We start from the raw sequence: 16,357 nt of genomic DNA on the forward strand, positions 1-16,357 counted from the left end.
GAAAAATCAACCAAAAAAAATGAGTTCCCGTGTCACCTCTGACACGCGTGTCATAGGTTCGCCATCACTGCACTAGGACATTCTAAGATCCTCCTACAGCAGTAACAGTAAGTACACACACACGCACACACACACACACCCTTCTATAGTACATCTGTAAGATCCACAATTTCCTTCATACCATGTAAGCTTCTATTTGTGCATTTGCTTCAGTTCCCAGGGGGGTGAAAAAACCTGAATACCACCATGGTGCCTTGGAGAAGTAAAACACCTGTGCTCCCAGACATTTCAGCTCATGGGACTTTCCCCGGCAGATGCTTACATGGTACTCAAAGGCATATGTAAGAATGTCCATAGAAACTTGACTATGCTGGCCCCAAACGAGAAACAGTTCAAATGTCCACCAACAGTGGTATGGATAAATAAAGTGTGGTATGTCCACACCACAGAATACTACCCAGCAGTGAAAAGGAACAAAAAATTACTGCACATGAAAGCATGGATGACTCACAGACACACTTTTGGAAGAAGCCACACAGAAAAGCATGTGCTGTGTGATTTTAAAGGAAGTTCAGAAGCAGGCAGAGGGAGTCCTGGCACGGATGTCAGAGCATGGTGGCTGTAGGGGAAGGCTGATGGGAAGAGGTGGGAGGGAGGCTTCTAGGCGTGGAGATGGTTTACACCTTGGTCCTGGGAGTGATTACACAGAGGGAGCAACTGTGAAACGGTGCACAGTTAATGTTTACGCACTTTTCTTTAGACTACAATTTAAGAAGCTCAGAGAAAATCTTGTAGGGAACCCCAAGGTCGTGGCAGCCACTCCCTGCCAAAGGTGGGTAAGGCTGGTCAGCTACCCCCTTCCCTGGAGGGGCTCAGAAGCGGGCAGGGAGGCAGAGCGCTGCCCAGGGCTGGGAAACCAAGCAGCCAGGTTCTCTGCCAACAGTCCCTGCAGACACATCAAAGGCCAAGCCAGTCTGCCCAGTGTCCGGCTCCCTAGCCACTGGGGACCTTCCTTTCAAATACTACTCCCTCCAGGATGTGAGGGAGGCTCCTTCATCTTTCCATCCCTGTGGCCCTTCATGCCCATACCTCCAACCTCAGGTCCACCTCTGATCTGAGCACAGCCTCCCTCCTCCCAGGAGCAGAGGCAGGCACACCTGAGGCAGCCCTAGGCAGGGGCCTGCTCCTCCCTGTGCTGCACCTCCCTGGGCTGGGCTGCAGCCTGTACAGCGCCTGGCCCCATCCCAGCACCCCAGGTGCCAAGACACAGCCGCAGCATGTGTCTGAGACAGACTCCTGGCTTCCAGCACCACTGAAGACAAGAAGCCCCCGTGGGCATTTCCCGAGACTGAGACTGTTTCACTGTTTCTCTGTCAGTCATGTCTGGAAGCACCTGAGGAATGGGGTAAAAGCCCAGTGTGACTCCTGCCTCATACGTAGCCTTGCGGTGGAGCCCGGTGCGTCCAAAGGCTCACAGTTTCGCTGGCTGTCTTCCTCTGGGAGGGGACTGGGTGTTTGTGATCAGAGTGGTTGGAGCTTGGGTCCTTCTCAGAGTTTGTGCCTGAGCCAGACTGGCACCCAGGAGGGAGCCTTGTCTTTTGTTTTTGGCGGCTGATCAGGCAGATGGCACATTTTGGAGTGCTGTTTGTCCCTGAAAATGAGCCTGGGGCTCAGGAAATGGGGCTGGACTCAGGCTCCTCACAAGACTGAATTACAAGAGCCCCCCCCCCCCCCGCCCCGCCCGAGCTGTGCTTTGAAGTGTGGTGCAGGATGCATGTAGGCTGTGGGCAGGAGGCCGCGGGGGCCTCGGTGTGCTTTCTATCGGTGCAGTCAGGCCGTGGGTCTTTAAGAATTAAAGGAGAACTCTGCTCTGCAGACTGTGTGGTCCTCTTCCGCCTGGATCCATTTCTTTGCCACAGGCTTGTTTGGCAGGCATAGTGGACAAGTGGTATAGAACTCGCCTGGAGTGACCTGGCCTCGTGCTGCGGGCAGCCTGTTTGCTGAGAAGGGAGCCCTGTCTCCAGACTGCCTGCTCCTTGTGGACTGTGGAGATCATCTTCTCACCCATCCTCTCCACAGCTGCCGGCACCAGCTGCCTGCTGCACCTGAACCCCTGGCCTGTGCCCGCTGGTCGCTGGCACTAAATCTGCCTGCACCTGGCTCCCTTGCCCAGACTCTTCCTCATCAACCTCTGACCTTTCATTCCCCAGGCCTTTGACCCCTCACCTCACTGCCCTTCAGCTCCACTTCCTGATACCCTAGCTCCCAGCCTGCACTCTTGAACCTGATCCCCCCCACCCCCCGTTCTTTTCTCCCCATTGATTTTGTGGACAGTCACTGTTTGTGGCCATGTCCTCATCCACATGGGGACTGATGTCTTGTCTCACTGGCACTTGCCTGTTTGCCAGATGACTGCTGGGCAAGGTTCCCTCACCTGCTGCTGGCCGACCCCACAGTGGGTGTCCACTCAGGACAGAGAGAGGACCAGGCTCTAATCCTCAGGGAACAAACCAAACACGAGATAGGACTGCCTCCACGTCTCTGGTTCTGAAGGGGAAGCACAGTCGTCTGCATTTTGGTTTTTTGGGACACACTGTTCTAGTGGAAGTGAGAAGGATTCGGCGGAAGGGAATTCCTCAGGCCCAGGGGCAGGAGAGCCCAGGTCCCCAAGTGTGAGGGCTGCAGTGCCACCCGAGGGGTCACTGAGCTGTGGGCATGTGGCAGTACTTGTGCTTCCTGAGCCCAGCATCGCTTGACTGGGTCTGGTGTTGGTGGCCCCCCTCTGAAGCATGAGCGCCCGGCCTGAACTCCTGCCAAGCCAGCCTCACTCTCCTTTTCCACTGTCGCTGAGACGGCACACCTGGGGTCTGCCCTCCGTATGGCCCTCAGGCTGCGCCCTGAGAGCGAGCCTGCTTCTCATGGGCAAAGTCCACCCCAATGGTAGGACCATGAGTGGGTGTCCTGGGCTTCAGAGATGGAACCAAGGGGGCTCAACACTACACACTAGATGTCTGGCCTTTGGCACATTCCTAAAACTGCCTGAGCCTCCATTTTCTCTCTCAAACGAGGGCAACAGCATGGACCTCCCAGGGTAGTTGTGAGGCTTAAAGGCAATGACGAGAGCACAAACCAAGCCTGGCACCCAGAGGAGTGGAAGGGCTACTCTGCTGTGTGTTAGATGAATAACTGCTCGGTGGTCTATCCTTGTGTTTATGGGAGATCTTCGTGTCATTCCCAGACACTGACCATACTTGGCCTTGTGTGCCTGTTTTCTCACAGGTGCTCATTTCCGCTCCCAGCGGGGATGGGGGCTCCTTGAGGCAGGTGTGCCCCTCCTTCTATGCCACATGGCAGCCCCTGCAGTGGTTTCCCGAGCTGAGCGACATTTGCAGGTGGATAATGCCCACGAAGCAGGCACACAGACACGCCTGGGTGGCAGGATACGAGACGGAACTCACTCGAATGCTGTCCTCAGGGGCACAGCTGGAAGTCAGCCTCAGTCTGGAGACCTCAGGAGAGGACAGCTGCTCTTGGCCTGGTGCCCTGAGTCTCCATGGGGACCTGCCTGGAGTCTCATGGGACACATTAACACATTTGCCTGTGATGCTTGTCTGAGAGAACACCTCTCCATGGGGCCAGAATTAAGATTCCGAAGACTGCAAGGGCTGGAAACGCAGCTGAAAAGAATGATGAGATGTGTTGTATATAAACACCAAGTTCACCTCACAGTCAGATCAGCTGTTCAAGCAGAGTAATGGGGAGACCCTGCTCCCCCACAGTTAACTGAAAAGGGCCTCCGAAGTGGTTCGGCAATATGATGGTACTTATTTATACTGCGTAGGATATTTCCGTGTGTTTGTGTGTTTGTGGATGGTTTCCTAGGTGACAATCACATAGGGTACAAGGGTATGCGTTGGTGTATTCTCATACCTCCCACTTTCACATAATCAGCCCACACCATCTCCTCTCTGGCAGCAAATGGGGGGCGGGGGGGATGGTCTGAGGAGGTAGGAATCCCTCCCTAATTTCTGCTAACTGTCCATGATGAAGAGGTAAAGAGTGATAGTTCTGAGCCTAGAATGGACCTGAGTCTGGTATGAGGATGGGTGGAGACAGTTGAGGACACTGCCCAGCTGCTCTTCCGTTCAGGGGGGAGAGCCCTCAGCATCCCCAGGAGCCTTCTGCTGCCTTCGGGTCTGGCTTGGAAGAAGAGATCCAAGCAGTTCCTTGGAGGAAGCTCTCACCCACCTCACCGACTAGTGTTCCATTAGAGCCGTGACTATTTCATTCATTGTCTGCTCTTGTTTGGCAGCTTCTCGGGGCGTTATGGGGCAGAGAGCATCCTCCCCATTTGGCTGAGAAGGAATGTGAAGCTCCTTGCAGTGGGGCACTGGGGTGCGGCTGCCGGCCCCAGCCCGGGCACTTTCCCCAGTGTGGGCAGGTGTACATCAAAGGGGAGGGGCATTTTTTTGACCCAAAGGAGGCATGGCTTGGTGCCAGGGAAGCCTCAGGGCTCTTCTGAAAATAAAATGTTTCAGGGAAAACTTCTCTTATGAGCGAAGCAACCAGAAGGCCTTGCTTAGCCCAGCATGTGTGTATGTGCATCTGCACACACAGGCAATTAGAGAGTTGGCCCAAGAAGGGAGAGACTGAAGCAGGTGGTAAACTGTGGGTCAGGAACGGCCTTTGCAGGACTCAGACATGAGAAGCAGAAATGGGGCACAGTTGAATTGGTGGAGCTGCTGGAGACATACAAGGGTCCGAAAACTCAGAGACACCACCACCGCCTCAGTAGTAGGTCACCAGGGTCTGCAGAGAGGAGCTGGATGGTCCTCTCTGGCTTTCAGTGACCTGGCTGTGTGACCACAAGGTGTCCCAGCTTATCACAGACATGGGTCACTCAGTCATCTCCCCCTAGTTGCTACATGTAGAGATTCAAAAGTTTCTAGGTTTCCTCTCTGTGGCTGGTCAACTTTACTGCTTTCAGGATAGAAGCAACGCAGACAATTTCAGTGGTGGTGAAGCATATCTGCTTGCACCTGCCCGGGGAACCAGAGGGGAGGGCTCCGAGGGCACTTAGCCCAGGGGAACCAAAGGGAAGAGCTCCTAGGGCATTTGGCCCGGGGGAATGGATGTTGGTACAAGGTCCCTAAACTAGCCTCATTTTTTAAAAACTCTTTTGTTTTTGCTGCTCTGATTGGGTGTGTTCTGCTATCTTGTCTTCCAAATAACTGATTCTATATTCTACTTCATCTAACCTACTGTTTATTCCTTCTAGTGTAGTTTTTGTTTCAGATATTATATTCTTCATTTCTGGTTCTTTTTTATAGTTTATGTTTGTTTGTTTTTCATGCTGCTATAGTTCTCATTAAGTTCCTTGTAGTTATCTCTGTTCCTTGAGCATCCTTATAACTATTCTTTTGAATTCTATATCTGGTGAATGGTTTACCTCCATTTCATTTAGCTCTTTTTTTCTAGATTTCTCCTGATCTTTCATTTGGGGCATATTTCTTTGTCTCCCCATTTTGGCTGCCTCTTTGTGTTTGTTTCTATGTATTAGGTAGATCTGCTATGACTTCCAATCTTGGTAGGGTGGCCTCATGTAATAGGTGTCCTGTGAGACCCAGTGGTGCTGTCTCCTTGATCACCTGTGCTGGGTGCTCCAGGATTACCCCTTGTGTGACTTATGTGGGCTCCTGTTTTAATTGAGTTTTGATTGTTCTCTATATGTTTGTACTTGGGGTCAACCCTCAGGCTGGTAGACTGTGAGGCTTTACCCCAACCACAGTTGACGAGCTGCTGTGCAGGTGCTGACTACATGGAGTGGAATTTGCCTCAGCAGGGTCTGGTGCCTTATAAGATCTCCCTTTGGATAGGCCAGTTAGTGGCTTTGGGGTGTCTGATGGTGTCTGAAGCTGGCCACTGGATGTGTTCGTTCTGGGACCTCTGGGAGGGTCTCTGGTGCAGGTCAATATCAGATCCTCTCTGTGACTGGCGCTGGACAACCTGTTGGAGCTACAATGTGACCCACAGTTTGTGGCTGCCTCTGCTGGACCTGGGTATGTGGAAGAAGTATCAAGCTGTGCACCAAGGCTTGCTTTTACCAGCACTGGGCCTTGGGGAGGTCAGCAAACGCCCAAAGCCACCCCAAGATCCACCTCTGCCTGCTTCTGCCTGCCAACTGCCTATTAGACTGAGTCACTGAAAGAGTCTCTGGCAGCACTCAAGTTGTATGAGTTAGGTTCTCAGTGAGTCACTAGGTAGGAGTGAGAGGTATCCTCCAGATCTTTATTTTTTCATCCTGCCAGTACTGGGTCTTAGGCCACTCAGAAAATATCTCAGAGTATACCAATTCTAGCTGCCACCCACTGATGTTTGCACATCTGTGTGTCAGGGTGAGGCCAGCAGAGCTATCAGGCCCAAACAGACCGAGATTTGGCTGTGTGAAGGGAGGGCTCTGCACTGATTGGACATGCAAGGGAAAACCCTCCTAGAGCAGGGGTGGGGAATGTCTGGTCCTTGGGCTGTATAAAGCCTGTAAAATCATTTGGTCTGGCCCTTCCTGCCAAGGCATTAGGAGTGAGTTAATGTTTTTTCCAAATATAGCAGGCTAAGTTTTCTTTTTTAGTTCTCACCTGAGGAATGAGGATATTTTTTTCCACTGATTTTTAGAGAAAGGAAGGGCCAGGGAGAGACAGAGAGAGAAACATCGTGGTGAGAGAGACACATCGATTGATTGCCGCCCACACGCACTCGACCAGCGCCGAGGATGAAGTCTGCAACCCAGGTACATGCCCTTGATCTGAATCAAACCTGGGACCCTTCAGTCTGCGGGCTGGTGCTCTATCCACTGAGCAAAACTGGCTAGGGCAATTTGTACTCCTTAATCCCCTCACTTTTTTCATTCACCGCCCCCAACACTCGACCCATCTGGCAACTATCAATCTGTTCTCTGTATTTGTGAGTCTGTTCCTGTTTTGTTTGTTAATTTATTGTTCTTTAGATTTCACATATAAGCTAAATCATATGGTATTTGTCTTTCTCTGTCTGACTGACTTCATTAGCATGATACCCTGTAGGTCCATCCATGTTGTCCCAAATGGCAAGATTTCATTCTTTTTTATGCCTGAGTAATATTCCATTGTGCTATGTACCACCATTATTGATGGGAACTTAGGTTTCTTCCATAGCTTAGCTATTATAAATAATGCTTCAATGAACATGGCATCCCAAGCCTATAGAACCTGAGTCCTTATCTTTGACAAGCTCCCTCAGTAGTCAGTCCACACTGAAGTCCCAGCTCCACGGGAGATGGCCTTGTGCTACTGTCACAGTCCCAGCACCTGGGACAGCCTGGACACGGCTGTGCTCAGGAAAGATCTGGTGTGTCTGTAAAAGGACTCGTGGGTTGCCCTCTTCTTCTATTGTGAGTGCTGCTCTCTAGCGGGCCTGTCTCTTGGCTCCTGGATTTCCATGACAGGGGAGACACACTTCCCTCCCCAGATCTCAGTCACAAGCCCCACTGCTCCCTGGTGCAAATGTGTTGAGATTGGACTTCCTGTCTCTGGGCCAGGATGGAGGAGTCGCTGTGCACATCTATTTCCCAGTTATTTTTCTTGAGAACTGCTGGGAACCTCTCACCCCAGTGTCCTTCCTTTCATGTTGTATCCCATATGTCTGGTTTTCCAATCGTATTCCTTGTTTAAAAATTCCTCCTACACACATTCAGCTTAAAGTCCTCTCAATCAGAACAGGTGTGTCTGGGTGACCGCACTCTGCACAGGGCCTGGCGGCTCTTTCCCAGACCAAGTACCCAAATCTGTGCTGGCCTCAGGTCCCCTGGGGGGGGGGTGGAGGGGGGGGGCGCTCATGGCTCCTATAAGTTGCTGTGGAGAGCCTTCTTTAGTCCACTTGGTCCCCAAGTTCTGGTGCAGCTGGGATGATACAGCCTATTGTAACAGGCCACTTGTAGAACTAGTTAAACAATGGAAGGAAGGAACTCCACAGTCCTCCCTACTTTTCTAGATGTTTCTATGGTTGGGGGAAAAGAGTGGTTGTAGAGGAATATCACAGCTGAGCTAAAGTTGGTGAGACAAAATCTTAAAAAGAAGGTCCTGTTAACAGAAGAAACATTCAAACCTATAGAGAATTTTGTGAGTTTATTTGAGCCAAACTGCCGACAACTGCCAGGAGGCAAAATCTCAATCAGTTGAGATAATGCTCCAGAGACTGGCAGTTCTGCACCTTATTTTATTTTATTTTTTTTATTCTTTTAAAAAATATTATAATAAGTATTACAAAGGGTATTACATATGTGTCCTCCCCCCCCCCGCCCTTGACAATCCCCTGCCCTCCCTTACGCCAGGCTCACCAAGAAGCAAAGAGAGAGGACCCAAATAAACCAAATCAGAAACGATAGAGGCGAAATAACAACAGACCCCACAGAAATACAAATGATTGTTAAACAATACTATGGACAGCTCTACTCCAACAAACTAGACAACCTGGAGGAAATGGACAAATTCCTAGGAAAGTACAACATTCCAAAACTCAATCAGGAAGAATCTAAAAATCTCAATAGGCCAATAACTATGGAAGAAATTGAAGCAGTCATCAAAAAGCTTCCAGCAAACAAAAGCCCAGGACCAGATGGCTTCTCAGGGGAGTTTTACCAAACTTTCAAGGAAGAACTAAAACCTATCCTCCTCAGACTACTACAAAAAATTCAGGAGGAAGGAACACTTCCAAGCTCATTCTATGAAGCCAGCATCACCCTAATACCAAAACCAGGTAAAGACAACACAATGAAAGAGAATTACAGGCCAATATCCCTCATGAACATAGATGCCAAAATCCTCAACAAAATCTTAGCAAATCGGATCCAGCAGTACATCAGAAAGATCATACACCATGACCAAGTAGGATTTATCCCAGGGATGCAAGGATGGTACAACATCCGTAAATCAATAAACGTAATACATCACATAAACAAATTGAAAGAAAAAAACCACATGGTCATATCAATTGATGCAGAAAAAGCATTCGACAAAATCCAACACCCATTTTTGATAAAAACTCTCAGCAAGGTGGGAATAGAAGGATCATACCTCAACATAATAAAAGCCATATATGACAGGCCCACAGCCAACATCATACTCAATGGACAAAAACTAACACCATTTCCCCTAAGAACAGGAACAAGACAGGGATGCCCACTCTCGCCACTCCTCTTTAACATAGTCCTGGAAGTATTAGCCATTGCAATTAGACAAGAAGAAGAAATAAAAGGCATCCAAATTGGAAAAGAGGAAGTAAAACTGTCCTTATTTGCAGACGACATGATATTATACATACAAAACCCTAGAGACTCCATCAAAAAGCTACTAGACTTAATACATGAATTTGGCAATGTAGCAGGATACAAAATTAACCCCAAGAAATCTGAGGCATTTCTATACACCAATAGTGAACTTTCAGAAAGAGAGATTATAAAAACAATCCCATTTACCATCGCACCAAAAAAATTAAGCTACCTAGGAATAAACTTAACTAAAGAGGTAAAAGACCTCTACTCAGAAAACTACAGGACGTTGAAAAAAGAGATAGAGGAAGACATAAAGAGATGGAAGAACATACCATGTTCTTGGATTGGTAGAATCAACATCATTAAAATGTCCATACTACCCAAAGCAATCTATAAATTCAACGCACTTCCCATTAAAATACCAATGGCCTACTTCAAAGATCTAGAACGAACTCTCCAAAAATTCATCTGGAATAAAAAAAGACCCCGAATAGCTGCAGCGATCCTGAGAAAGAACAAAGTAGGTGGGATCTCAATGCCAGATATCAAGCTGTATTACAAAGCCACTGTTCTCAAAACTGCCTGGTACTGGCACAAGAACAGACATATAGGTCAGTGGAATAGAATAGAGAGTCCAGAAATTAGCCCGAACCAATATGCTCAATTAATATTTGACAAAGGAGGAAAGAACATTCAATGGAGCCAAGATAGTCTCTTCAATAAGTGGTGTTGGGAAAATTGGACAGATATATGCAAGAAAATGAAACTAGACCACCAACTTACACCATACACAAGAATAAACTCAAAATGGATAAAGGACTTAAATGTACGACGGGAAACCATAAAAATTCTAGAAGAATTCAAAGGCAACAAAATCTCAGACATATGCCGAAGCAATTTCTTCACTGATACAGCTCCTAGGGCAGTTGAAACTAAAGAGAAAATGAACAAATGGGACTACATCAAAATAAAAAGCTTCTGCACAGCAAAAGAAACCATCAACAAAACAACAAGAAAACCCACTGCGTGGGAAAACATATTTGCCAACGTCATATCTGATAAGGGCCTAATCTCCAAAATTTATAGGGAACTGCACCTTATTTTATACATTACAATCAAAAGAGGAGGTGTATGTGGATTACATGAAATCCCTTGGTGATAGATTAGGGAGGTGGGAGAAAGCAAAGCAGGGGGAGGGGAGGGAGGGAACCTCTGGGATTGGATGAAAAGTGAAATGATAGACATACTTTTTTTACATAGGTGGGTACAGGGTAGTTAATAGTCAATAATGAACATGATAACAATAGCAATGAGGGAATTTAGGGTCTTCGTCCAGGTGCATTGGTTGTGGTCTGAGGGGTCCAGAAAAATGGAGTTACCTTGACATTCCAAAGGTTGTTATCTTAGATGCAAAAGACAATAGACAGACTTAATTAAGGTAAAGATTGACCTTTGTCAGGGAAGATTCTAGCTTAGAACATGACTATCTTCCATAAACTGCTTTTATTTTAAAAGCTTTCATTTCAGACCTCCTTTGTGGTTACTTTAGGTCTCTGAGTTTGCAAAGCCACCACACAGGCCTCCCCTGAGCTAGTCAGGTTAGCATGTGGCCCCTTTTCATCCACAGTTGCTAACCACACAGGCAGGATACAGAGTCCCTGACAGGGAAGCCACCTTGGCTGACCATCACTGTCCCATTGCCCAGACGGGACCCTGGCGGAGGGCATGTGACTATGAGCTGGCCTGCCCCTGGATGTGCTCCCTGGAGCATGTGGATTGAGCACTGGCCTTGCGGAGGGACCCGCAGAGCATGAGGGAGCAGTGATGGTCCTCTGATAAATGGACAAGCTCATCAAAACTTTTAAACATTGGGGCTGCCACTCTGTTTCCATTCGTATGGTAGTTGAAAATGTCTTCTATTTCCATAAAGAACAATCAAAATTGGAGTTACTGGATGCGTTGGTTAATCATTGATTTTTGTGTTATGTGTGTGGTGACAAAGCACAATCTGTCTGAGTGTGCTGTCTGTGGGGGTTAGAGGTACCCACTTGAGATACAAATCAGGTGACCCCACCTGTGGACAGACAGCAGAGCCCGTTCACTCCCAGGTGAGCATCTTGGCTGAGAGAGGGGAGCACCCTCAGCAGGAAGCACTTGTCCACATCACCACACTCCACCGCTCCCCAGGCAGCAGCCACTTACAGCACATTCTAGCATTCTGGTTGTGGGGGAAGGAAGAGGAAATCTTTGCTCATGTTTGCTCATTATCTCCCGGGTCCCCCAGGCCCTGGGAAACTGAGCCGCGGTGCCTACACAGCACAGAGCAGAGCCATCTGGTTTCTCCAGTCCGAGTAGGAGGAAATGGGATATTATGGCTGCTCCGAAGAGTCTGATGTAGGAGCCACTGGTGGCAGGTCGTGGTAGCTGCAGGTGTCCTCCAATGGTGGGTCTATGTGGTGTGGACATGTGCACCCAGAGAGAGGTTTTCCAACCAGGACAGCGTGGGTGGTGCCAGCTGCCAGGCCCAGCCCTGAGCACCATGTCACATGGCTCATGGAGCTTGTTGGAAAGGTGATGGCAGCTTCCCTGGACAGTGAGCTTTGTCTCCAGGAGCAAGTCCCAGAGCTGAAGTTCTCCCACTGCCCACTGCACCTATCAAAGTCTAGCAAGCCCGGGACTCCAGGCAAGGTGGTCAATTCCTGGGTAATTTCCTATCATCTATCTATCTGTCTATCTATTATCTATCTTCAATCTATCATCTTATCTATCTACCTATTGTCTATCTATCTATTTATCTATCATCTATCTATCTCTATCTCCAATAAGAAGCTACTTGTCAACAACAACAATCTAGTAAAGAAGACAAAATTGAACAGTTCCTCATCAGTAGGCCTTTCCCTGGATGTTCCCTCACCTCTAAGAGCTGCTGATGAAATGTGTGGATTCATCACCTGAAAGCTGAAGTTCTTACTTTTCCTATAGTTTGTTGAAAGCACTATAGTCACTGGAAATATATTGGTCCTCACTTTCAGCACCTATCATGGGCTTTGGATTGTTACGGGGGTGGGGGGGGGTGAGAAAGGCGCCATGCCCCTGCACCCTGGTTCTCCGTGGAGAAGGAGAGGGCAGTGTGGTTGAGGACGGGCTCAGGCAGTGGCCAGCAGTGCCAGCGGTGGGCAGTGCAGCGCCCCTGGCACTATGCTCAGCTCCCTATGGCATCGAGTGGGCTGGATGTGCACACACCTGACCTGTAGGTGCCTGGATTTCCTGTTCTTGAAATTGGAATTTCTAATACTGACTCAACAGAGGAACAGTGGAACTCAGTGAGATAGTCCAGGGCCATTGCTTTGGGGAAGAATGGAATTCTGTTATTAATTCTGTATAATAACCTTCCAAGTGGAGACACAGGGAGTGTTTAGACCATATTCCGAAGCCCATAATGAGGGGCATTGTGCCTTCCAGCTTTTCTATTTTGTACTTGGCCCTGCAGTGTGGGTGCAGACCATAGTCCAGGGTCCTCTTTGGAGAGCCCACACAGGGCTGTGGGGGACAGGAGCTGTGGTGTTCTTCAAGCTAGGACTGTTGAGGGAGCAAGCAAATAAAAGACATAAAATAGAGCAAAGCAGCTGAGCTTGTTGGAGGAAACATTTCAAGGTAAACAATCCTGGACTTGGATCACCGTTTGGGGGCCTGGAGTGAGATTTTCATACCCTCCCTCTGAAAGACGGTGTTTGCAATGAAGATGCTGACGGCCCAAGGGCCTCTAGGGCAGTGGTATGTATAGGATCTGCCTGGCCTTGCAGAGTGGCTGCATCAGGGCTCCCGCCGCTACAATTCAGTGGAGTTTTGTCTTCTTAAAATGCTTTAATTTATCAAGATGTTAGCAGTGGCCTCCGTACCCTGGTAGTGACCCTGAATGAGAGCCTCCATGGCTCCGGGCTGAGGGAATCTCCCAACCCAGGCCTGAGGCCAGACTCCACTGCTCTTTCTGGCCTGGCCCCATCAGGCTCCAGCCCACATTCCCCCTCAGCTGAGAACATGGGCGTCCTGCACAGGGTGAAGTCGACAGGCAGGTGCACAGCTGGCGTCCTTGCATTTACCTGCCTGCAAGGGCCTCCTGCCCTTAGGGATTTTCTTGCTGCATTTGCTCTCCCTGCTCCTGCCCAAACCCAGTGCGTCATCCCAGACTGCTCCCGTCTGAACCTCGTGTATCATTCCAGACTCTGCAGGCAAGTATGTGCCAGGCCTGCTCCACCAGGGCTCCCATCCCACACCCTTTCTGTCTGGGGAGGGGAAAACAGACCAGTGGCTCAAGTTCCCTCCTATTTACCTTTGTGCTTCCCAGGGCAGGTCCCAGGGGCTAGCTGGCATTGACTCCGTTTCTTCAGCTACTTCTGAAAAGAGGAGGGAGAAAGAATAGAATTCCAGACGTTTGTCTAGCATGATTTATTTAACTGTTCAGATGGGCCCAGCTCATCCTCACAGTGCGTGTCCTTCCTGGCTACACCAAGCCCATGGGAACCGGCCATCTCTGCTTCAGTCCTGCAGTCGCTGCAAGTTCCCCCTCTAGCATGAACAGAGGGAGAGCCCAGTGCAGCCTCGGGGGAAGCAGCTCCGTTGTACACCTTGGATGAAAAGCTTGCTCCAGGTGGAAGGGCCAGGGGCACACTCTGGCTCCTAGACGATGAACTGACCCTTCATCCAACCGAGGCCCCGCTGGACCCCAACAGGAGAGGGCACCTCTCTCCCAAAGCCCCTCCAGCCTCAGGCACTGCCTGCCTGTGGGGCCTGAAGCCGTGGGGCCCAAGTACCCAGGCTGTCAGGGACTGGAACCCATCCTGCCTTCCTTGATAAGCTCCACGGGGATCAAACTCCCTGTAAAGGCCCCAGAGGTGGGAGAGCAAGGAAGGAGTTGTGCCCTGAGCCCTTGCAGAGTTGCTGGAAAGAATGCAGTTTTAACCCCTCATGAACCAGGTCAGGTCAGCTCAGAGTCAGGCTCCTATTCACCAGCCACACTTTCCTGCCACCTGCAGCCACCACTGGTTAGAAAGTGCCTTCTGGTCACATGCCTTGAATTCTCCTACCAGGGTGACCAGATTTGCAAGGCAGGCCAAGAACCTGTTGCCATGGTTACTGGCAGATAATGGCTAGGCGTTCCTTGCTGCTCTCTCTCTGGTCCCTCAGAAATGGGCAGCCCAGGAACAGGGGCCTCCATTGGGGCAGATGTGGTAGAGCCTTTTCAATAAACTCCTCAGATGGCACTCCAGCCTTCGCTGTGTGTTTGGCTGCACCTCTCATACCTGATGCCCTGTTAGAAAGATCTGGTCAGTCTGAGCACAGTGTCCATTTCTAACTGTGAGTGCAGGCTGGGTGAGCTCGGAAAGCTGGGTGTGGCGTGTGATCCTTGTTTAACGAAGCCCCTCTCCCTCTCTCACTTAGCTCAACGACTCAGCCAAGCAGCTTATTGCAATGGACAAGTTCTGCCCAGCTGCTGTGTCTGGCTGCCATGCCTCGTTGCCCTCTGACCCCGGCGCAGTGGCCAGTGTGGCCCCAGGTCTCACTTTAAGCAGCACAGGGGCAGTCAGTGCCTTTCAGCAGCGTGTGGACGGCAAGAAGAATGCCAAGAAACGCCACTCCTTCACCGCGGTCAGCCTGACACACAGGTCCTCACAGGCTGCCAGCCATAGGCATTCTGTGGAAATCAGTGCTCCAGTGCTGATCAGCTCCAGCGACCCCCGGGCCACGGCCAGGATCCGGGACCTGGCCCATGTGTCCTGCAGTGCTCCCACCCAGGTAACATCCTCGGGGAATGGACAGGGAGGCACTGGGCACCCTTCCTGGGGCTGGGGGCTCCATCCTCAGATCGGAGCTCAGCATCTGTCCCCGGAACTAGCATGGAAGAGGTCAAGGCAGCACCCTTCTCGCTGCCTATTCTCAGGACCTCTGACCATGGTGGGTGTGTCTCCCTGTCACTACCAGGGCAGATATGTGATTGGCATAGCCTTTGAATAACATTATCCTGTCTCAGTTTGCACTCAGTCGATCGGATGGTGTTATGGATGATGTCCTGGTTTAGTGTTGGATGTTTTTAGCATCTCTTTAACACTTGCCAACTCCTTTCCCTTTCAACAAAGAGTGGAACGGCCAGACCTCAGAACTGGATTGAGCACATTGTTTAGTACTTATATCATTACTAGAGGCCCAGTGCACAAATTCGTGCAAGAGTAGGCCTTCCTTCCCCTGGCTGTGGGCACCGGCTGCCCTCTGGCACCCAGGACCCGGGCTTCCCTCCAGCCCCGTCTTCGTCCGAATGATGTCCAGAATGACATCCAGTCTAATTAGCATATTACCCTTTTATTATTATAGACTAGGGGCCCGGTGCACGAAATTCGTGCACTGGGTGGGGGGGGAGTGTCCCTCAGCCCAGCCTGCCCCCTCTCACATACTGGGAGCCCTCAGGCGTTGACCCCCATCACCCTCCAATCGCAGGATCGGCCCCTTGCCCAGGCCTGATGCCTCTGACAGAGGTGTCAGGCCTGGGCAGGGGACCCTCATTTCCCCCCGATCACTGGTTCTTCCCCCTGCCCAGGCCTGATGCCTCTGGCCCAGGTGTCAGGCCTGGGCAGGGGACCCCCAGACCCCTCCGATTGCTGGCTCCGCCCCTGGCCCAGGCCTGATGCCTCTGGCCCAGGATTCAGGCCTGGGCAGGGGACCCCCCTCTCCCCCCGATCACCGGCTCCGCCCTCGCCCAGGCCTGATGCCTCGGCCAGAGGCGTCGACCCCCATCACCCTCCGATTGCCTGATCGGCCCCTTGCCTAGGCCTGACGCCTCCGCCAGAGGTGTCAGGCTTGGACAGGGGACCCCCATCTCCCCCCGATCACTGGCTCTGACCCCCGCCCAGGCCTGATGCCTCTGGCCCAGGAATCATGCCTGGGCAGGGGACCCCCATCTCCCTCTGATCGCTTGCTCCACCCCCCGCCCAAGCCTGACGCCTCTGACCCAGGCTTCAGGCCTGGGCAAGGGGACCCTCATATCCCCCCAATCACCGGCTC

At 50.6% G+C, this 16,357-nt stretch overlaps 1 protein-coding gene across 2 annotated transcripts in view; it reads left to right on the forward strand.

The window, feature by feature from the left end:
* The window catches only part of SH3RF3 (SH3 domain containing ring finger 3), a 265,016-nt gene that overhangs the window by 187,021 nt on the left and 61,638 nt on the right, over positions 1-16,357 (forward strand). The window contains exon 4 of one of the 2 annotated variants that reach the window (XM_005884662.2): positions 14,744-15,097. The exons of the other annotated variant lie outside the window; for it this stretch is intronic. Coding sequence (XP_005884724.1) covers positions 14,744-15,097 — 354 coding nt within the window. The remainder of the gene's footprint in view (positions 1-14,743; positions 15,098-16,357) is intronic. 2 annotated transcript variants of the gene reach the window in all.

Source organism: Myotis brandtii, unplaced genomic scaffold, assembly GCF_000412655.1.
Source record: "Myotis brandtii unplaced genomic scaffold, ASM41265v1 scaffold842, whole genome shotgun sequence".
Lineage (NCBI taxonomy): Eukaryota > Metazoa > Chordata > Mammalia > Chiroptera > Vespertilionidae > Myotis > Myotis brandtii.